This window comes from Hyaena hyaena, unplaced genomic scaffold, assembly GCF_003009895.1.
Source record: "Hyaena hyaena isolate Hyena2069 unplaced genomic scaffold, ASM300989v1 scaffold_1696, whole genome shotgun sequence".
NCBI lineage: Eukaryota > Metazoa > Chordata > Mammalia > Carnivora > Hyaenidae > Hyaena > Hyaena hyaena.
In genome coordinates, this window is record NW_024082331.1 from 171,375 (window position 1) to 194,483 (window position 23,109).

General features: G+C 35.6%; 1 protein-coding gene across 3 annotated transcripts in view; it reads right to left on the reverse strand.

The window, feature by feature from the left end:
* Positions 1 to 23,109, reverse strand: part of SPATA6 (spermatogenesis associated 6) — a 147,465-nt gene that overhangs the window by 106,676 nt on the left and 17,680 nt on the right. For 2 of the 3 annotated variants that reach the window (XM_039224655.1, XM_039224653.1), the window contains exons 2-3: positions 22,211 to 22,348; positions 20,957 to 21,005 (exon numbers count right to left, since the gene is read on the reverse strand). In XM_039224655.1, the coding sequence (XP_039080586.1) occupies positions 20,957 to 21,005; positions 22,211 to 22,348 (187 nt within the window). Of the gene's footprint in view, positions 1 to 1,454; positions 1,474 to 20,956; positions 21,006 to 22,210; positions 22,349 to 23,109 lie in introns of those variants that run through there. The other variant, XM_039224656.1, reaches the window with a different exon arrangement.

Here is a 23,109-nt window from a genome sequence, read left to right on the forward strand (position 1 = left end):
AAACTGGGAGAAGGTCTGCCCATTCTAATAGCAAGTAAATTCAAACGATTTAAGGGAGGTTCCAAAGGTGGCAGTCTGGACATCTGTAAGAACTATAGAAACTGACCCTCGAGGGTTCCGAGGCAGAACAGAGCCCAAGAAACTAGGAGAAAATATAGAGAAGAGAATACAAATTAAACAAGACTTTTAAAAAATAGAAAAAGAAAAACCAGAAAAAAGTAGAATGGAACAAAGACAGAAAATCCCGGAAGGCAAGCCATCATGTATGTATGCTAAACACTATAAAAGGAAGCTCAGTGAGGCTAAAAAGTTATCTTCAATCATGCTTCCTTCTAAACATTCAGGAAAAAACTGAATTAAACTAAGAATAAGCAAAGAGGGGCTCCTGGGTAGCTCAGCTGGTTAAGAATCCAACTCTTGGTTTCAGCTCAGGTCATGATCTCAGTTTGTGAATTAGAGCCCAGTGTCAGGCTCTGTGCAGACAGATGGAGCCTGCTTGGGATTCTCCCTCTCTCTCTGCCCTTCTCTCTCTCTCTCTCTGTCTCTCTTTCAAAATAAATAAATAAACTTAAAAAAAATTAAGAATAAGTTGGGGCACCTGGGTGGTTCAGTCAGTTAAGTGTTGGAATTCAGCTCAGGTCAGGATCTCACTGCTTACAGGATTGAACCCTGTATTAGGCTCTGTGCTGACAGCTCAGAGTCTGGAGCCTGCTTCAGACTGTCTCTCTCTCTCTCTCTCTCTCTATGCCCCTCCTCTCCTCATTCTCTCTCTCTCTCTCAAAAATAAATAAAGATTGGAAAACTGTTTTAAAAGAATGAGTAAAGAAAAGGATAAAGGTAAGTATACCAGGTTCTCAGATGTATACCAGGTTCTTATATAAAAAAATATTAGTGAACAAAAGAAAAAAATTCCTACAATGAAAGCAGCCAACATAAGACATTTGAAAAACAGACCATAACTATAACCTAGTACTTGAAAATTTTTAAAGTAATACAAGGTATTGAAGGACTAACTAAATCAAATCCAGAAAAACAAAAAGTGATATGGTATAACTCAGGAAAAGAAGTAGAAATAGGGAAAATCATTTCAGAAATGAAGATTAAACCAAAACAACAGAAAATATTTTAAAAGAAATTAAAAGGACATTTTTAAATCAAAAGGAAACCAAAAAATGTTTTTAAATGAGAGAAAACAACAATTGCTAAGCAGATAAAAAAAAAAAATCCAACAGATCATAATAGCAGATGCTAATGAAGAAAACTAAAGCAAAGGGAAAAAAATAAATACGAAATAGTGTAATTCAGAAACTTCACAGGAATGAAAATGGATTAGAAACTATGAATATGAAAGCACACACTGTATTTAAGAATATCAAGCACTTGGTTGGCTCAGTCATTAAGCATCTGACTTCAGCTCAGGTCATGATCTCATGGTTTATGAGTTCAAGCCCCACCTTAGGTGAGTATGAGCCCCTTCTTCAGGTGAACACAAGCCCCACTTCAGGTAAAAACATGAGCCCTGCTCCTGGTGAGTTCTGCTTTTCTCTCTCTCTTTCTCCCTCTCTCTGCCCCTCCTGGGAATCTCTCTCTCTGTCCCTCGCTCACTTGCGCCCTCTTTCTCTGAAAAGAAGAAAAAAAGAATAAAACAACTTCAGGATATATTCTAGTAAAGCTACTAGACTTTAAGGCCTAAAATATTTTAGGTATTTAGGCAAAAAAAAAAGACAAGTGAAATAACATTAAACTTTGAGAAAATGATTTAAACACCTGAGGGAGAACTGGGTTAAGTTAAGCAAAACTAAAATAAACTACAAAACTAAGCAAAGGAAAGACGATATTAAATTCAAGCGAAAACAGAATTCTTGCCAAGAAACGTAACCATAATATATTTACCATATGATTCAACGAAAACTACTTTTTACATGGTCATAATATATCAACCAAAATTGTGATTATAACTCTATTAAGAAGAGAGAAAGACAGAAAACTGGCATATATATGTTTTCAGGGCAAGCAGAGAATATATGAAGTACTTAAATCCTCATATTCCATAAGGAAAAGTAGAGATAATATCTAAAACTGAAAAAATCAAAATGTTTCAAATGCAATATAAGCATGTTAGAGATATGTAGGTGAGTAAAAAAAAAACGATAAAAAACAAAAGTAAAAAACTAGTCCCTTGAGGAGTCAGAAACGATGAAGGAGACGGATGTTCCAGGACTGCCGTTTTTGGAATAAGCTTTGTAGAGTATATGTAATTCTGATATTAAAGAAAAAATAACATAATTATATAACCAATTAAAATATTCCAACATAAGTAAAAAACAAATTTAAAAAGATAGGGCATTAATATTTATATAGATGCATGTATTTACATAAGTATATATATGCATGTATATGTATGTATGTATACATGTGGTCTGAGAGCAAGTCCTAGCGAATAATAAAATTAATTGCTTTATGTGCATAATATGTGTTACCCCTTCCATTTCAAAGAACTGGCCTTGCTTTGACAGTGCAAACTCAGTATTTGCAAATATGAAAGAAAAAGAAGTTACTTTTTTTTCAAATAAATAAATAATAAAATTAAAAATAAAAATCATTTCATAAAGAAAAGTAAAAGGTTAAAAGTAAAGCCAAGGAAAGGGGTGCCTGAGTGGCTCAATTGGTTAAGCATCCAACTCTTGATCTCAGCTCAGGTCTTAATCTCAGGGTCATGAGTTCAAGTCCCTAGGTAGGCTCCATGCTGGGCGTGAAGCCTATGTTAAAAAAAAAAAAAAAAAAAAAAAGCCAAGGATGGAAACACTCTTTCATAAGGGATCTAAGTAAAACAAAAGTACTCCACACTAGCCAGAATCATTCTGTAATGGGCCAAACAAGTAAGCAAAAAATGTTCAAAAATCCATTCATGAAAATATTACATGGGTATTTATATTTAGCATGGTCAGTTATTATTTCTGTGAACCATTTCCAGTAAAGAAAGGAAAACAAATGCAGCTGTTACCAAAGTAATAGGTTTGCTGAAGATATCAATGATCTCAGAAGTAAAACTGGTCCCAGAAGGAGTATAAAGTTTAAAAACAAAAGGTTTAAATAGAAAACAAATCTAAGATTTATGTCAACATACTAGATACCCTGCTAATCTACCACCAACTCCATGAATAACTGCCACACAAAGTGAAATAATGAAATAAACCATCCAGGTGGCACTGTTACTGCAACTCCTCAGCTGTAAAGCAATGGCCTGAAACATAACTGCTTGGGTTTGTTTGATTTATATTTTATCATAAGAACCTAGATTAATATTTACTGAGAAAAACTATTTGCTAGTTTCTATAAACAATTTTCTATTGTTTTATACTTAAAAATATATTTTGGCAAAAATACTTCAGGAAGAAAGACCTTAAATTATTAAAGGAAAAGCTACGTAATGCTGCTAGAAACCAAATCGCAAGTTAATATAATTACATCTACTAGAACATTTTATAGATGACCTTTATCTTGTAACTAAATAATGACAAATTTCCTCATTCCTCTATAAAAATTCTCATTTTCACATGTCCTTTTAGTGTGTTACATAGTAAAAGCACTGCAATACTGCAGAAATACTACTCACATATAGCAAATCAAAAGCTACAGTAAATACCTCAAGAGTACCAGAATGCTGTTAGCCTCTGCACCAGCAAGAACAATTACTATAATAATATCCTCTGAATGCCTATTTACCTGCCCTAACTATAAAGATGAATTGGGAGAAGGTATTTGTCACTATGGTTTTAAAATATGAAGTCTGAGTCTTACAAGCCCTCCTTGAGGATTGAGGCAGAAACGCTCCCATTCACAGACTTCGAAGGATATAGTCTCAGCCTTTAAATCTTCACCTGAAAGCATTTTAAATACCCCAGACACCAGGTAAGCTCTAATTCCCAGAAGCTTGAAAGCAAGAGCTCTAATGAAACTGCAATTTTTCTCTATAGGCAAGAGAAAGCAATAGGAACACCTACTAATCTACTACAATATAAATAAAAATCCTATCTCTTCTGTATCCAAGTGTTGAAAGGAATGAGGCCAGAGAAACGATTAATCATAAATTTTAAAATATAAGATACATTTTCTAATCAAAGGATTATAACACTACAAATAGTTATCTCTCAGTTGGATAGTTCCAACAGTCATAAAAATAGTAATGAGGCAGTTATATAATGCATTATGATATTTTATCTAACTCCCAAACTATCGGATACCTAGTATGTGCCAGGTATTGCCATATGCAGTAGAGATACAGCAGTAAAAAACAGGAAAAATTTAATGAAACTGCTCTAATGAAACTGCCACTCTATTGAAAGAAAAAATAAAAAATAAAAAATATATCAGTGCTAGAAAGAAAAACAGGAGGACCACTCATTCCTATTTGACCCACGCAATATCCTTTTTATACCTGTTGTCTTGGTGGAACTATTAAAAGCATACTCTTTTACCCAAAATATCCTGGATATATAATAACTCTAAAGATAATGGGATAGGTACATATTGAGATATTGACCAAAAGGTGCTATTTTAGATACTTTGGTGAGAAAAGGCCTCTTATTACGATGATAAATTTCAGCAATTACTAGAAAGAAGTGAGGGAGCAAGCAATATGGATATATGTAGGAGGATCTTTCCAAATAGTACACTCTGTGTGTGTGTGTGTGTGTGTGTGTGTGTGTGTGTAGAAGAGAATCTGTAAAACTTCACTGAGAAAGGATGAAAATCCACCATTTCAATAAAGAATTCTATGAAGTAGAAAATTTTTCAGTCATTTCTTGCCTACAAATGGTTGCCAGGGTGTAGTTTCAACCATCACTAGGTTGATTCTGGTAAATTCCAGGATTAAAATAGTTTCCCTAAAGAGAATGCCTTATCTATGAATATAAAATTGCCTTATTATGGCTTTTAATACCATTGGCACTTTATATATCATTGGCACTTTTAATACCATTGTCATTTTATATATCATATTTCCCTAGACCATAGGTGATTCTGGACCTCTGGAGTTTCCTTAGAGGTGCAGATATGGTGTGAAATGGAACTGGTAAATTCCCTAGTGATAACACTAGTAATGATAACATCACACCACCAATAATAATAAACAAGGGACATTTTAAGTGTTTACTGTGTGCCAAAGATTGTTCTATGCATCTTAACTGAGATTACTCATGGATCTGGCCTTTTATCAGACTCTCCAGTTATGGGGGGTCCATGGATCTCCCTGAGCATTTTGACCATGCTCAATTTGCTTTTAAATAACATAATCTTAAGTAACAAATACTGGATTTTAGACAAACAAGTACACATTAATTTTATATGTTACACAATGGAAAATGATATATGTAACTCACAATCCCCAAGGTAGAATACTACTGGTAAGTGGAAATTCTGGAAGAGTCCACAGTTGTTTCAATTGTTTCAATTTAATTCATTACTTCAAGTTCTTCTCTTTGCTCCATTTACTTTGCTTCCAAAAAGTCTACTTTAGCGGTGCCTGGGTGGCTCTGTTGGTTAAGCGTCCAATTCGACTCAGGTCATGATCTCACGGTCCATGAGTATGAGCCCTATGTTGGGGTCTGTGCTGTCAGTTCAGAGCCTGGAGCTTGTTTCAGACTCTGTGTCTCCCTCTCTTCATGCCCCTCCCCCACTCACGCTCTGTCTCTCTCTGTCTCTCAAAAAATGAATAAACGTTAAAATGTTTGAAGTCTACTTTATTCCTATGGACTCAATTTTATATTTTATTTAAAGGAGCTGTCTACCATTTCTACCATCACTCTCTGTTTAAGTTTAAAGGCTTGGTGCTGTGGAGGCTCACTGTAAGGATACCTATGAGAAATCTCTACAGCTTTACTCTCCTTTCCCCTTCCATTAGACCTATGTGGCTTTTAGAAAGGTGACATATGTACCACTTGAACCAAAGTACAACATGTATGAGTTAAGTAAGCAGCATATTATATTTCCCAACCCAACTGACATTAGAATAAATCTTAAAACTTGATGAAAATTATGTAACACAGACCTCCTATTCTTTTTTTTTTTTTTTAACATTTATTTATTTTTGAGAGACACAGAAAGACAGGGCATGAGTGGGGGAGAAGAGAAAGAGAGACACAGACAGAATCCAGAGCAGGCTCTAGGCTCTGAGCTAGCTGTCAGCACAGCCAGATGTGGGGCTCGAACTCAAACAGTGAGATCATGACCTGAGCTCAAGTCAGACGCTTAACCAACTGAGCCACCCGGGCACCCCACAGACCTCCTATTCTTAAGAATATCATAGGAAGATATGAGGCCTGAGGCTGCTGTAATTTTTCTACTGTGAATTTTATTACCATAAATGAGGTGAGGACTCAAGAAAATATAACAATTATAAATGTACAAACAATTAAAACAGGGCTTCAAAATAAATACATCAATATGGGTCCAATCATGAGAGAGAAGGCACACAAGGAAAATTTAATATAAAAAACTATTAACTATAATGGGAGTTATGAGGGATTGTCTACCTGTAAAGATGTAAAGAGATCTTAAAAGAACATAGGAATGGGGCACCTGGGTGGCTCAGTGGTTAAGCGTCTGACTTTGGCTCAGGTCATGATCTGACTGTTTGAGATCATGACCTGAGCCAGGTCTAAGCCTGCTTCCGATTCTGTGTCTCCCTTTCTCTCTGCCCCTCCCCAGCTTGTACTGTCTCTCTCTCTCTCTCTCTCAAAAAGAAAATGAAAACATTTAAATAAATAAATAAATAAATAAATAAAACATAGGAATGGCAGATAAAAGGAACAGCCATTATTCCTGAGGCTCAGAGGACCCAAGGAAGAGTTCTCCCCAAGCTCTCCTCTCCAGTGCTGAGATCCAGAATTGGTTAGAGAGCAAACAGCCTTTGCTCACTGAAAGAGAGAAAAGTTGCTCACTTAATAGAAATCTACCTAAGGAACTTGCCAGAAACCATCCATGAAGGGTGTCAGGGAGGTTATTCACAGAGGTGTCTCAATACAGAACTACAAACAATACACAACACAAACAGGGACAGCTAGAGGAAGCTGCTGTCAGCCATCCTGTACTGTAATACCTGAGCACCAGAGAAGCTTCAAGGGCCTCAGGAGTCTGGTGCTGGAAAAAGCGAAGCTCAATGCAAGAGCCCACTAAGCAAGCACAACTGCACCTGGAAGCAAAACTATTTCCCTTTGTACTTTATTCCAGGGCCCTTTACTGCATGAAGTTTCAGTGCCAGCTGAGACAAAAAAAAAAATTTAAAGGAACCAGATCAGGGGAAGGGGTTAAGATGGCAGAGCAGCCTGGAGACCTTGAACTTATCTCATCCCTGAAACGCAGCCAGATCAGCACCAAACCATTCTGAACTCCTAGAAATTGTTCTAAGGATTAACACAACAACCTGCATACGTTGAGGGATATAACTTGGCAGGTACACAGTGTGGACAGGTGAACTGGGGGAGAGAAAAGCCATGGATGGTAGGGAGATGTTCCCATGAAGAGAGGATAAAGAAAAAGAAAGGGGCAGAGGGCGGCACAATGGGATAGTACAAGAAAAGCACTCCTCCAAAAGGAGTGGAGAGAAAAAGAGAGAAAGAGTGAAAACACATGCAGGGGACTGAACAAGAAATCTGTTCCCCAAAACCACTGACAGGAAGAAAGGAGAGGGTTTCAATACCACCAGGACTCTAAAACAGTAAAGCAGAGAGTCTGAAGTTGCAGAGCTCAGTGCCCAGCAGTGCTCTAGTGAGGAAACAGGGCGAATCCCCAGGAGCAGGCAGTGGGTTCAGAGGGGTCCATGGGGCACATAGGGAGAAGTAGTTCACCTGCTTGGAGTGCATTTGGTAGAGGCCGTTTGGCCTCCGCACAGGCAAAGGTCCCAGCAGACCCCAGAGACCAGCCACTTTTGCTGATATTGGGATGAAGACACAAGAGTGCAATGGAACCTGGTGCCGGCTGTGTGTTGTGATTTGCCATCATCTATCTCTGAACCTCTGCCACCGCACACCACATGAACATTTTCTGGGGCAAGCTGGCAACTGGCCATTGCTCAGTGAGACCCTCCCCCAGAGAGTCCATATGGGCCCAAACCATGGGGGTATTTGAAGTGAGGGGTTTGGAAACAACCCCATATGAGATAAAACTCTGGAGGGAGGTGCTGCCTGGCTGGCGGACAGCTTGGACACTGGCAGGGTCGAGGCGGGAGTGGACAGAGGCCTAAGACAAAGGAGGGGTGTTTGATCATGGTAAGAGCATGAAGTTCCTGTGCCAGACACTAGGGAACTGAGTGAACCCATTTCACCTCTCCTGCACACATGCATGCTTACATGTGCACCACACTTATCCACCCCAATAAGCTAAGCAGAACCACCTAGTGGAGAACAGAGTCATTACACCAAGCCACACCCAACCGTACGTTCAAAGCACATCCCCTACAAGACCAGCACAAGTCACTCCACCTGCTTAGTGTATGAACTATAGAAGGAATCATAGTTTCAGTTCTAGGGGAAACTGGATATAACTTCATTTGGGTTTCAATCTGTTTGCTGGTTCATTTATTTGTTTGTTATCTTTGCTTCCGTTTTTCCTTAAATTGTTTTCTTTCTTTTTTTCTTTCTTTTCCTCATTCTTGGATACAGAAAGAGAACAATTAATTTCTATTTTTTATTTTTTTCACTTTATTTTTTGTTTTAACTTTTATTCTATTTCATTTTCTTTATTCATTTTTTATATTTTATTATATAAATTTTTAAAGTTTTAAATTTGTTTACTTTTTTGTTCTTTTCTTCCCTTATTTTCTCTATTCTATCCAGCTTCTTTCAATAAGCAGACCAGAACAAATCTAGGATCTTGCTTCCCTTATTTGAATTTTTGTTTGGTTTTTAAGTTTTTAATTCTAATTTTTTATTTTATTAATTTCTTCCTCCAAAATTACAAATGAAAGAATTCACTCCAAGAGAAAGAAAAGGAAGAAATTACCACCAGGGGCTTAATCAACACAGATACAAACAAGATGTCTGAACTGGAATTTAGAATCACGATAATAAGAATACTAGCTGGGGTTGAAAAAAGCATAGAATCTCTTTCTGTGGTGATAAAAGAAATAAAATCTAGTCAGATGAAATTTAAAATGTTAGAAACAAGACATAATCTTGAAAGAGTGCCACGACAGCAAGGATGGATGTAGCAGAGCAGTGAAACAGCGTATTAGAAGATAAAACTGTGGAGCATAATGGAGCAGAATAAAAGGAAAACAAAGGCAAAAGAGCACATTACAAGCCTTAGAGAACTCAGTGACTTATTAAAAAGAAATAACATCCAAATCATGGAAGTCCCAAAGATGAAGAAAGAGAAAAAAGGGTAGAAGGTTTGTGCGAACAAATTATAGTGGAAACTTTCCTAATCTGGAGAAAGACACAGATATCAAAATGCAAGAAGCACCATTAAATTCAACAAAAGCCAATGATCACCAAGGCATTTTCATAGTCAAATTCACAAAATATACAGACAAGGAAAGAATTATGAAAGCAGCAAGGAAAAAAAAAAATCCTCAACCTATAAGGAAAGACAGATCAGGTTCACAGAAGACCTATCCACAGAAACTTGGCAGGCAAGAAAGGACTGGCAGGATATATTCTCTGTGCTGAATCAGAAAAAACATGCAGCCAAGAATTCTTTATCCAGCAAAGCTGTCATTCAAAATAGAAGGAGAGATAAAGTGTTTCCCAGAAAAACAAAAACTAAGGAATTCGTGACCACTAAATCATCTCTGCAAGAAATTTTAAGGGGGACTCTTTGAGTGGAGAAAAGACAAAACAAAACAAAAAAGACCAAAGCAAAGGACCAGAGAACATTACTGGAAACACCAACTCTACAGGCAACACAATGGTGCTAAATTCATATCTTACAGTACTCACTCTAAATGTCAATGGACTAAGTGTTCCAACCAAAAGACACAGGGTATCAGAATGGACAACAAAATAAGACTTATCTATATGCTGCTTACGAGAGATTCATTTTAGACCTACAGACATCTTCAGAATGAAAGTAAGAAGATGGAGAACCATCTGTCAGCACAGTATTCATGGTCCTTCCAAAAAACCAAAAAGTCTTTGACCTTCCAAAAGGTCAAAAGGAAACTGGTATAGCCATATTTACATCAGATAACTAGATTTAAAAATGAAGACTGTAACAAGAGATGAAGAAGGGCATTATATCATAATTAAGGGGTCTATCCATCAAGAAAATCTAACAATTCTAAATATTTATGCCCCCAATGTGGAAACACTCAAATATATACATCAATTAAACACAAACATAAAGAAACTTATTGATAATAACACCATAATAGTAGGGGACTTCAATACCCCACTTACACCAATGGACAGATCACCTAAGCAAAAAATCAACAAGGAAACAACGGCTCTGAATGACATAATGGACTGAATGGACTTAACAGATATATTCAGAACATTTCATCCTAAAGCAGGAGAATACACTTCTCAAGTGCACATGGAACATTCTCCAGAAGGGATCATGTACTGGGTCACAAATCAGCCCTCAAAAAGTACAAAAAGATTGAGATTATACCTTCAGACCACAATGCTATGAAACTCGAATTCAGCCACAGGAAAATTTTTGGAAAAACCATGATTTTGGAAATTAAGGGACATCTTACTATAGAATGAATGGGTTAACCAATAAATCAAGGAGGAAATTAAAAAGTTCGTGGAGGGGCGCCTGGGTGGCTCAATTGGGTTAAGTGTGTATGATCTCGTGGTCTGTGGGTTTTAGCCCCACATCAGGCCCTGTGCTGACAGATTAGAGCTTGGAACCTGCTTCCGATTCTGTGTCTCCCTCTCTCTCTGCCCCTCCCCTGCTTGCTCTCTGTCTCTCTTCTCTCTCAAAAAGAATAAACATTTAAAAAAAAATTTTTTTTAATTCATGGAAGCCAATGAAAATGAAAACATAACAACCCAAAACCTTTGAGATGCAGCAAAGGTGGTCATAAGAGGGAAGTATACAGCAATCCAAGTCTTCCTAAAAAAGGAAGAAAGGTCTCAAATACACAACCTAACCTTACACCTAAAAGAGCTGAAAAAAGAATGGCAAGCAAAGCTCAAAACCAACAGAAGAAGGGAAATAATAAAGATTAGAGCAGAAATCAATGATAGTAAAATTAAAAACAACAACAGTAGAGCAGATCAATGAAACCAGGAGCTGTTTCCTTGAAAAAATTAATGAAATTGATAAATTCCTAGCCAGACTGATAAAAAAGAAAAAGGATCCAAATAAATAAAATCACAAATGAAAGAGTAGAGATCACAATCAACACCACAGAAATCTAAACAATAATAAGAGAATATTATGAGCAATTATATGCCAACAAATTGGGCAATCTGGAAGAAATGGTCAAATTCCTAGAAACATATGAACTACCAAAACTGAAACAGGAAGAAATAGAAAATTTGAACAGACTCATAACCAATTAAGAAATTGAATCAGTATTCAAAAATCTCCCAACAAACAAGAGTCCAGGGCCAGATGGCTTTCCAGGGGAATTCAACCAAATATTTAAAGAAGAGTTAACACCTATTCTTTTGAAACTGTTTCAAAAAATAGAAACAGAACAAAAACCTTGAAACTCATTCTACCAGGCCAGCATTACTTGGATTGCAGAGCCAGACAAAGACCCCCACTAAAAAGGAGAACTACAGACCAATTTCCCTGATGAACACGGATGCAAAAATTCTCAATAAGATATTAGCAAACCAGATCCAACAATTCATTAAAAGAATTACTCAACATGATCATGTGGGATTTATTCCTAGGATGCAAGGCTGGTTCAATATCCCCAAATAAATCAATGTGATACATCACATTAATAAAATAAAGGATAAGAATCACATGATTCTCTCAATAGATGCTGAAAAAGCACAAGACAAAATACAGCATCCTTGCTTGATAAAAACCCTCAAGAAAGCAGGGATAGAAGAATCATACCTCAAGAAAAAATGCTCAACATCACTCATCATCGGGGAAATACAAATCAAAATCACAATGAGATATCACCCCATACCTGTCACAATGGCTAAAATTAACAACTCAGGCAACAAGAGACATTGGTGAGGATGCAGAGAAAGAGGAACACTTTTGCACTGCTGGAGGGAATTGAAACTGGTGCAGCCACTTTGGAGAAAAGTATGGAGGTTCCCCCAATAATGAAAAATAGAACTACCCTACAGCCCAGTAATTTCACTACTAGGTATTTATCCAAAGGATACACAAGTACTGATTTGAAGGAGCACATGTATCCCAATGTTTAAAGCAGCACTATCGACAATAGCCAAAATATGGAAAGAGCCCAAATGTCCATCAACTGATGAATGGATAAAGATGATGTGGTATATATATACAATGGAATATTACTTGACAATCAAGAAGAATGAAATCTTGCCATTTACAACCATGCGGTTGGAACTAGAGTATATTATGCTAAGCGAAATAAGTCAGTCAGAAGAAGACAAATAACATGTGATTTCACTCATATGTGGAATTTAAGATATAAAACAGATGAATATAAGGGAAGGGAAGCAAAAATAATATAAAAAGAGAGAGGGAGACAAACCATAAGAGGCTCTTAAATACAGAGAACAAACTGAGGGTTGCTAGTGGGATGTTGGGTGGGGGATAGGTTAAAGGGGTAAAGGGCATTCAGAGGAACACTTGTTGGGATTAGCACTGGGTGTTAAATGTAAGTGATGAATCACTAAATTCTATTCCTTTAATTATTATTACACTATATTTTAACTTGGATTTAAATTTTAAAAAGTAATGAAATTGTTATGGCTGAAAACAACAAATTAATGAAGGAATCAGATCAATTTCCACGGAGTAGGCAAAAAGACTGAATTTGGAACTGAGGGGTAATAAATCAATAATCAGCACATTATATGAAGCAAAAACTGAAATAAGTGAAAGGAGAAAAAGAAAATTCAATAATTATAGCTGGACATTCAAATGACCTTCTCCCCGTAACTGTTAAAACAATCAGATCTCCCTAACCCCTCAAGAGATAAAATCAACCAACTTGACCTAATAGAAATAGATTGATATAGAATATTTCAACCAACATCAGCAAAATATACATTCTTTTCAAACGCACTTAAAATATTCTCAAGGATAGAAACCTAGAATATGCCATAAATAAGTCTCAGTAAATTTAAAAGAATGAAATCTTATAAAATATGCTCTTACACAGAAATTAGAAATCAACATTTTAAAGAAATGCAGAAATAGTTTCAAAGAAATTTTAAATATTTCTTTAAAACTGATTCTTTCAGAATCAGTGAACATATTTCAAAATAACCCAAAAATCAAAGAAATGACACACATAAAAATTAGACCGTATCTTGAAATTGATGGAAACAAAAAATAACATCAAAATTCAATAAATGCAGCAAAATCAGTGTGTAGAAAGAAATGTATAGCTTTACATGTTCATACTAGAAAAGCAGAAACATCTAAAATCAATCATCTAAACTTGTATTTCAAAAAACTAGAAAAGAAGAGCAAAGGAATAATAAAGACTAAGATGAAAATCAATGTAATTGAAAGTAGGAAAACAGAGAAATATCAGAACATAAAAAAGTGGTTCTTCAAAAATATATCAACAAAATTGACAAACCTTTAGGCAAAGCATCCAAGAAAAAAAGAGAAAATGCAAAGTATCAAAGTCAGAAATGAAAGGAACATCACCTCTAATCCTACAAAAATCAAAAATATAAAAGTATGAACAACTTTAAGCAAAGTAGATATCTTAGACAAATATCTGAAAAGACATAAATAGAACAGAGTTAACTCAAAAAGAAACAGACACATAACAAAGATTTCATACAGTAATTTAACCGTCTCCTTTCACCCCCAACAGAGCCCAGGTCCAGGTAAATTCCAACAAATATTTAAAGATAAAATAATATCAATCCTATACAAACTCTTCCAGGAAACAAAGTGGAAACATTTTTCAATTCATTTTCTGAGGCTGGTATTACCCTAATAACAGAGCAAGACAGAAAAATTACAAAACTACAGATCAAGTTTCTCATAAATCAATATAAAAATCATTAATAAATATTAGCAAACTGAATCCAGGAAAACATAAAAAGGATTATATACCACAACCAATTAGGATTTATACTAGGAGTGAAAGAAGGATGGTGTAACATTGGAAAATCCATAATGTAATAAACCATATTAAAGAAGAAAGAGAAAAAAACACAAGATCATCTTAACACAGAAAAAAATATATGACAAAACTCAACACCAATGCATGACTAAAAACTCCCATCCAGTTAGGGACAGATCTCTTCATCTTTTGTCAATAACAGAAGATCTCCAGGGCACCTGGGTGGCTCAGTCAGTTAAGTGACCGACTTTGGCTCAGGTCATGATCTCACAGCTTGTAAGTTCAAGCCCTGCACCAGGCTATGTGCTGACAGCTCAGAGCCTGGAGCCTGCTTCAGATTCTGAGTCTCCCTCTCTTTCTGCCTCTCCCCCACTCATGTTGTGTCTCTCTCTCCTTCAAAAAATAAAGAAACTTTAAAACAATTAAAAACAAATAATAGAAGATCTCCTGAGGAGGCTGGGTAGCTTAGTCAATTAAGCATCTAACTTCGGCTCAGGTCATGATCTTGTGGTTTGTGAGTTCAAGCCCCATGTTGGGCTCTGTGATGACAGTACAGAACCTGAAGTCTGCTTGGGATTCTGTGTCTCCCTCTCTCTCTGAACCTCCTCTGCCCACAGTAGGTCTCTCTCTATTAAAAATAAAAACATTAAGGGGTGCCTGGGTGGCTTAGTCGGTTAAGCGTCCAACTATCGTTTGGGTCATGATCTCACGGTTCGTGGGTTTGAGCCCCGCATCGGGCTCTGTGCTGACTGCCAGCTCAGAGCCTGGTGCCTGTTTCAGAGTCTGTGACTCCCTCTCTCTCTGATCCTCCCCTGCTCATGCTGTCTCTCTCTCTCCTAGAAATAAATAAAACATTAAAAAAATAAAAAAAATAAATAAAAAAATAAAAACATTAAAAAAAATAGATCTCCTAATATGCTTTTATCTACAATAGAGTTTTTATCTATAGTAAAAAATTATTTAATAGAAATATTTAATAGAAATAATGTTTCCCCCTAACATCAGAAACAAGGCAAGAGAGTTTGCTTTCATCACTTTTCAACACTGCACTGGAGGCTCAAGCCAAGGCAATAAGACAAGAAAAACACTAAAGGCATACAGATTAGAAATGAAAAAGTAAAACTGCCTTTATTTTCAGACCTAATAATTCTGTATATAAAAATTCATCTACAAAAATTCAACAACAACAAAAACCCTACATGAACTACTAAACAAGTTTAGCAGATTCAAGTTTCAAGATAAATATAAGAAATCAATTTTATTTCTACAGAATAGCAAATAAGAATTCAAAAATAAAATTAAGAATACAATTCTATTCACAATAGCATCAAAAAGAATAACACACTTAGAAATTTAACAAAAGAAATGCATGACCTGTGTACTAAAAACTCTAAAAATTCCTGAGAGAAATTAAAGACTGCCTAAAAAAATAGAACACACCAAGTTCTTAGATCAGAGATTTCATAGTTTGTGAAGGCATCAACACTTTTCCTATCAAATTCTGAGTCACCCTTCATACAGAAATTGACAAGCGGACACTAAAATTTACAAGTAAGCAATGAATCACTAAATTCTACTCCTGAAACCAACTTTACACTATATCTTAACTAACTAGGATTTAAATAAAAACTTAAAAAAATAAACATAAACAAAAAAATAAATAAATTTTATATGGAATGTAAAAAACCTAGAAATAACCCAAAAGAAAGTTGCAGGACTTTATCTGATTTCTTTTTTTTTTTTTTTAAAGATTTCTTTATTTTTTATTTATTTTTTTTTATTTTTTTTTTTTTATTTCTAGAGAGAGAGAGTGAGCAGGGGAGGGTCAGAGAGAGAGGGAGTCACAGACTGAAACAGGCTCCAGGCTCTGAGCTGGCAGTCAGCACAGAGCCCGACGCGGGGCTCGAACCCACGAACCGTGAGATCATGACCTAAGCGAAAGTCGGACGCTTAACCGACTAAGCCACCCAGGCGCCCCATGGACTTTATCTGATTTCAAAACTTACCATAAAGCCACAGTAATCAATACAGTGGTACTGACACAGGATGGCCATACAGATAAGGGGAACCGACTAGAGAACCCACAAGTAACTCTCACATTTATAGTCCATTGGTTTTCAATAAAGGTATAAGGCAATTCAATGGGGAAAGGGACAGTCTTTTTAGAAAATGCTGGCACAACTGGATGGCCATCTTCTGAAAAGAAATGAACAAGGAAAACAAGAACTAGATTTTTACCTCTGATTATAGCTAAAACTTTACTCAGAATGGGTAACAGGCCTAAATGTAAGGAATAAAACTAGAAAATTTCTAGGAAAAAATAGATGAAAATTTTTGTGACCTTGGATTAAGCAAAGATTTCATAGATATGACACCAAAAACATGATCTAGATAAGAAAAATACCAATACATTAGACTTCATAACTTTTATTCTTCCAAAGGTACCACTAAGAGAATGAAAGGACAGTCCCAGACTGGGGAAAAAAATATTTACAAATCATATATATGATAAGGGACTTAGAATATTAAACTTTTTTTAAAAACCTTACAACTCAATAAAAAGACAATGCAATATAAAAATTGGCAAAAGATTTAGATAAGCATTTTAGAAGAAAAGATATATAAATGCCTAACAAGCACATGGAAAGATGCTAAACATCATTGGTCATTACTAAAATGCAAATTAAAACTAAAACGAGATAGCATTACATATCCACCAAAAGAGCCACATAGTAGTCTCCGCCCCTTATCCATGGAGGACTCATTTCAAGTAGACCTCCTGTGGATGCTTGAAACCATGCACAATACCAAACCTTACATACACTGTGGTTTTTTTGCTATACATTTACACCTATGATAAAATTTAACTTATAAATTAGGTACAGTAAGAGATTAACAATAATAAAATAGAACAATTATAACAATATACTGTAATGAATGTTATGTGAATGTGGTATCTCTCTCTCTCTACCTTGACATATCTTACTATAATCACTCTGTGTCACTATAATCACCCTTCTTGTGACAACGTGAGATGATAAAATGCCTACCTGAAGAAGTGAAGTGAGGTGAATATTATAGGCATTATGACACAGCATTGGGTTGCTACTGACCTTGTGAAAAAAATGTCAGGAGAATCATCTGCTTTTGTACCCTTGTTTATCATGGGTAACTGAAACTGTGGAAAGTGGAAGCCACCAATAAGGGGGACTACTGTACTCCAAAATTGACAATATCAAGTTGTGGGGACAGTGTGGAAAAAGTGAAACCTTCATACATTGCTGGTAGGAATGTAAAGTGGTACAACTTTGGAAAACAGATGGATGGTTTCTTTAAAAGTTAAACATATACATAGCATACAAACCAGGCTATATCCACATATTCATAGCAATACTGTTCATAATAGCCAAAAACTAGAAACAACCTAAGTGTCCATAAAATAATGTAGAGAAAAATTTTGGGATAACTGCCTTCAAAAACGACCAAATCGGGGGCGCCTGGGTGGCTCAGTCGGTTAGGGGTCCAACCGCGGCTCACGTCATGATCTCACAGTTTGTGGGTTCGAGCTCCATGTCGGGCTCTGTGCTGACAGCTAGCTCAGAGCCTGGAGCATGTTTCGGATTCTGTATCTCCCTCTCTCTCTCTGACCCTCCTCTGCTCATGCTGTCTCTCTCTCTCTCAGAAATAAATTAAACATTAAAAAAAAATTTTTTTAAAACTACCAAATCTCTGACCTATGAACATTATGTGTCATTTAATTTGTTTTAGCTGATCTTTAATTTCACTCAACAATATTTTAGAGTTTTGGAAAGGGGAAAAAAGTTTCATACAATAGAATACTAATTTGTCAAAAAAGAGAAATGAACTACCAATATGTAGAACAATACAGACAGACCTTAAAAACATTATTTTAAGTGAAAGAAGCCAGGTGCAAAAGAATTACTTATTATATTAATATATTTACATGAAATTTCTAGCAAAGGCAAAGAGAGGCAGAAAATAGATAAGTGGTTGCTGGGGACTAGAAGCAGGCATAAGGAATGACTACAAATAAGCATCAGGGAACTTTTAGGGTCATGGTAATCAATACCATAAATTGAATTGTGATGATGGTTCACAACTGAATAAATTTTCTAGAAATCATTTAAGTACAGTTACAATGGTGAATTTTGTCATATGTAAATTATAACTCACTAAAGCTATCAATGTAAGGGAAGAAGAGAGGAATTACCCGCCTTTCTTAAAAGAACTGTATTTCAGGGTAACCAAATTGCTAATAAAGAACATTTCTTTTTCAGAAGCATTCAGGCTAATAAACACATAAAGTGATGATATTAGAAAAATCACACTTTGTTATCCTTAGTGAAAAGATGGATCTCAATGGGCACTGAAGCTATTAGATAAAACACTGATGAGGAACTCTGCAATGGAGGAATCAGCATTGTGCTGGCTAGAGCCAAATAATCAATTTTAACATCATTAAACTTAAGACAATCAGACTTATATGCTACTTGATATTTTACAATAAGTACACAGCATCAGCTCTGAAGGGTTCTGGCCAAAAAATTAAAATAAGCCTGAATCTAATCAAACATTTAGATCTAATTATCAGTTTACATAATACAGTAATAAACAAGATGAACAACCCTTTAAGGAAGCAATCAGTCAAATCCAAGTTGTAGGATATTATAAAGGACTTGGTTTTTCTAGCAAATTCACAGCATTAAAAAAAATTAAGAGACACTATTATAGAAAAAAAGAAATTCAAGCAGTAAAGAGTGATATACAAAGTGTATTACACCAATTGCCTTGATTGGATCCTGGTTTAAGCAAACCAATTGTAAAAAGATTTTGGTGACAAGTGAGGAAATCGTCATCATGACTATATATTTGATGCTATTAAGAAATGAAGAAATTATTAATTCTATTGCATCATATCAGCATAGTAGTTATGTGTGTATGTGAGCATGTGTGTGTTTGAGTCTTTATCAGTTAGAGGTCATGCTAAAGTATTTGTGGCAAAATGATGCAAAGAATTTGCTTTTAAAGATTCCAACAATTACTTTAAGTGGTAGAGTATACATGTAATAAGATTAGATAAATGTTGAAAATTGTTGACGTTGGACAGTAAGCATATTGGACTTCATCATTCCATCCCCTGCACTTTTAGTATGTTTTTAATTTTTTATTTTAATAAGGTTAGTGGGCATTGAGAGACTGCAAAACTAAGACAAAAAAAAGTCTAAGGAAAAGGGGGCCACAGCTCACAAGAGAGGTCAGAGATAGACTCATGTGGAAGTCATGAGAAGATAGGAAATACATGAAGCCAAGTCTTAGGAGAGTAGAATATAAGGAGAAACTAGAAAATAAATAAAGGAAGAGATCAGAGAAGTACAGCCAGTAGAAAAATAATATTTAAAGACAGAGAAGAGAAAGATGAGTTTGAGAAAGATACCAAAAAAGTGGAATCACTAAGGTACAAAGAGACCTAAGAGAAAACTGAATTAGGAAAAGCAAGGCAAAAAAGTTTCCAAATAATAAAAACCAGTAAGTACTCTTATAGACCCAAAATTTCAAGTCAAATAGAAAAAAAGGATTATGTTTTTAACAAAAGAATTTCAGAATGATGAATTACTACCTTGTGTTTAGATATAATAATATCTAGATATTATTAGATAATATTTAGATACTAGAATTTATATTTTCTAGGATACACAACACAATTGCCCAGATACTGAAGAAGATGTTCAAGAAATATTAAAAAAGGCATTTACCCACTTGCATTGCAAAGATTGCAACCTAGCTAATCTGCCACGGTGAAAGATAGAATACCAAGAGCTAAAACAACTAAAAAAAAAATAAATAAAATGTTGACACTGCCATAAAGAGTTCTCTGGAGAATAATTATTAATCTGTAAGTTTCATGAAGATAAGACAATAAGCTGGCCCTATCCTCCCCACATGCCTAGATTCCAGCATGGTGCCAGGGTCCATGTTTCTACACTGTTCAAGTCCCAATGGGATGCAGGGTGGAAGAACAGGTGACACTGATGATGCCTGATTTTGTCTGTGTTTTGATGGATAGTTACATATCAGACCAAACTGGTGATCCCAGATCTCTCTCTAATTACAAGGATAAATAACATAGCTTTTCATTTCATACCCAGAGCTTGAATAACTTTTTCCCAAGTATGTATGTATGCATTGCTGCTCTCAAAAATAGTTGTATCTTTTTATAGTTGAATCCTAGTACTTTGAGGAATTTACTATTATCCACAGCCTTGAAAATGTCACTTCAAATAATTTATTAACATATTGGATGTAATATAAACTGCACATCATATATACTTTAAGCTACCATTACTTCAATCTTCTATTATTAACTCTACTAATTTGTAATACACTGAGGTTACAGACATATGTCTGTTTGTAGGGCAAAGCCCCCCCAATGTGAATCTCTATCTTTACATCAAAAACACTTCATATCATCTAAATTAATATAAAGTTCAAATAAGTCTTTTTGATTTCCACAGGCCTAATATACAAACAGGAAAAATTACTAGTCTCTCTGCAGCGCATATGTATTTTATTATTTCCAGGTATATTCTGAAAAATGTTTAAAAAGTATTTTAAAAGTCTCAGCTCAAGATTTTTAAACTTTTTCATGGACTCTTTTTTTAACTCTTACCAGGATTAATAAGCAGAATTCTAAAATATCCTAGAACCAGGAATTAAAATTTAAAAACTTACATTCAAGCTGTGCAACCACATCTCCAGGGTCTACTGCTTCAGGGAACACCTACAGTGGGAGAACACAGGGAAGCAGGGCGGAGAAGAGGAAGTGAAAGGAACATACACATAAAGTAGTCTTTGTTTTTTCCTTCTCGTTCCCAAAATATTCCTTTCCCATCCAAAGAAACTTTTGACATTTCTGAGAACTGTCACTTCCTCTCTGCTTCCTATGATCACTGTGGGAGCTAGGACAATCAAACACACACACATTATGGCCAGCTGGCTCTCCCTTTCTAACTTCACCTGAGCTTCATGTTCATCACAATTCCTTCCCTGATGGTCACCATCATCATCCTGGCCTTCTTGGTGCTCCTCCAACTCATCAAGCTTACTCCCAACAAGACGTCTTTATATTTGCTATTCCTTTGCTTAGAATGCTTTTCACCTAGACCTTTGAATAACTGATAACTGTCTCATAATTCAGTTCAGCTTAAATGTTATTGTCTTCTCTGACCACCCTAATAGATAATCCCCCTAATCCCTCAGTTCCTCTCTGTCCCCTCACCCTCCCTTTATTCTTTTCATGACACTTATCACTACCTAAAATTTTACTATTCCTGTGTTTGCTTAATTTTGTCTGTTTCTCCTATTACAGTGAAAGCCTCAGGAGGGGAGGCTGTTTGTCTTGTTTACCCAGTGCCTAGAACAGTGTGTAGAACAGAGCAGGAAGTGGGTAATTACCTGCAAAGGAGAAGAAGGAAAAGGAAAAGGAAGGAAAGAAGGGGAGGACAGGGAAAGAAGAATGGGAAGGAGAGGGAAGGTAGTAGGGAAGCAGAGAAGGAAAGAAGGAAGTATAAAAGTAAGGAATACGATTGGTAATAACCAAAGGCAGCAGTTTTAGGTAAAAGCAGAAAAAAAACTCATAGAAAGAAGTAAGATAACCAAAAGTAAAATAAAATCCATTTTTAACTATTAATGTCTCCTCTTTCTTTGTTATAAAAATTATTAGTTAATATTCAAGATGCTCTATTTTACATGGAGCTCACTAACACAATTTTAGAAATAAACTGATCCATTATGAAAATGAGGCAAGTCATTTAATGAATAATATAATGCATGTCTATTTTCAAGCTTCCAGATTTAAGTTAAAAATCACCTTTTCAATGAAATCAAAGTATATATAGTCAGTAATAATTTGTCTTTAGGGCTTTTATTAAAAATTTGGAAGTACACTGATTATTTGTAAATACTTGATCTATTATTTGAACTCACCTTTTCAAACACCATTCTGGCATTGAAGACCAGTGGAAAATTGGCTGGGACACATTGTGTCTTTTTGTACTGGCCAAACACACAGATGCTAAGATAGATGTCCTCCTTGTCTTTCAGCACCACTCCTGGACAAGTTACCTGAACAAAATTAGATAGACAGTGTAAGTGCTTTATGAATTCCCTGAACTATCCTACTGAACTCCTACGGCATTACATAAAAACACTAGCCTGCTAAGCTAATAAAAATACACACAGATTAAAAAGGAAGGAGATTCTCGTGTTTACAGAGTTAAATGAAATGCCTTTATAACTTCCATCCCTCTGAGAAATCTATGTTCTCCATGTGGTTATTTGTGCCACATTTCAAGCTCTGTGTAGTGGCTCTTGGGACACATACTAACAGTTTTAAATAGTCAGCCTTAGGCACCCAGTAAATGTGGAATGCTGACATAAACTTATTCAGCATCATTTAATCACAAAGGATTAAGACTCAGCAGAAACAAAACACTATCCTAGAGGACAAAAAGAATAGCAATAAAAAGCACAAATCTGACCTGTATCATCCTAAATAGCAGCTCACATACACCCTCATCAAAAGCAGTGTGATGAAGTTTCAAAGCTGGTATATTATACGTTTCTAGTCCAATGAAATATTTTTTAAATATGAAATTGCACTTCATTATCCTCATGATTGACAGAAAGTATAGGCACAAAATACGGTGTTTCTAAAAACTACATAGCCAGTTTCCCCAGTCCCTGTCATATTTCACTGTCAGTGATCAACCATACCCTTAAAGGGGTATTAAAGACTCTCTAAAATTTGAATCCAACCTACCCACAGAGTAATATTATTCAACATACCCCAATAATACAATCAAAGTATATTTTTATTGTTCTCT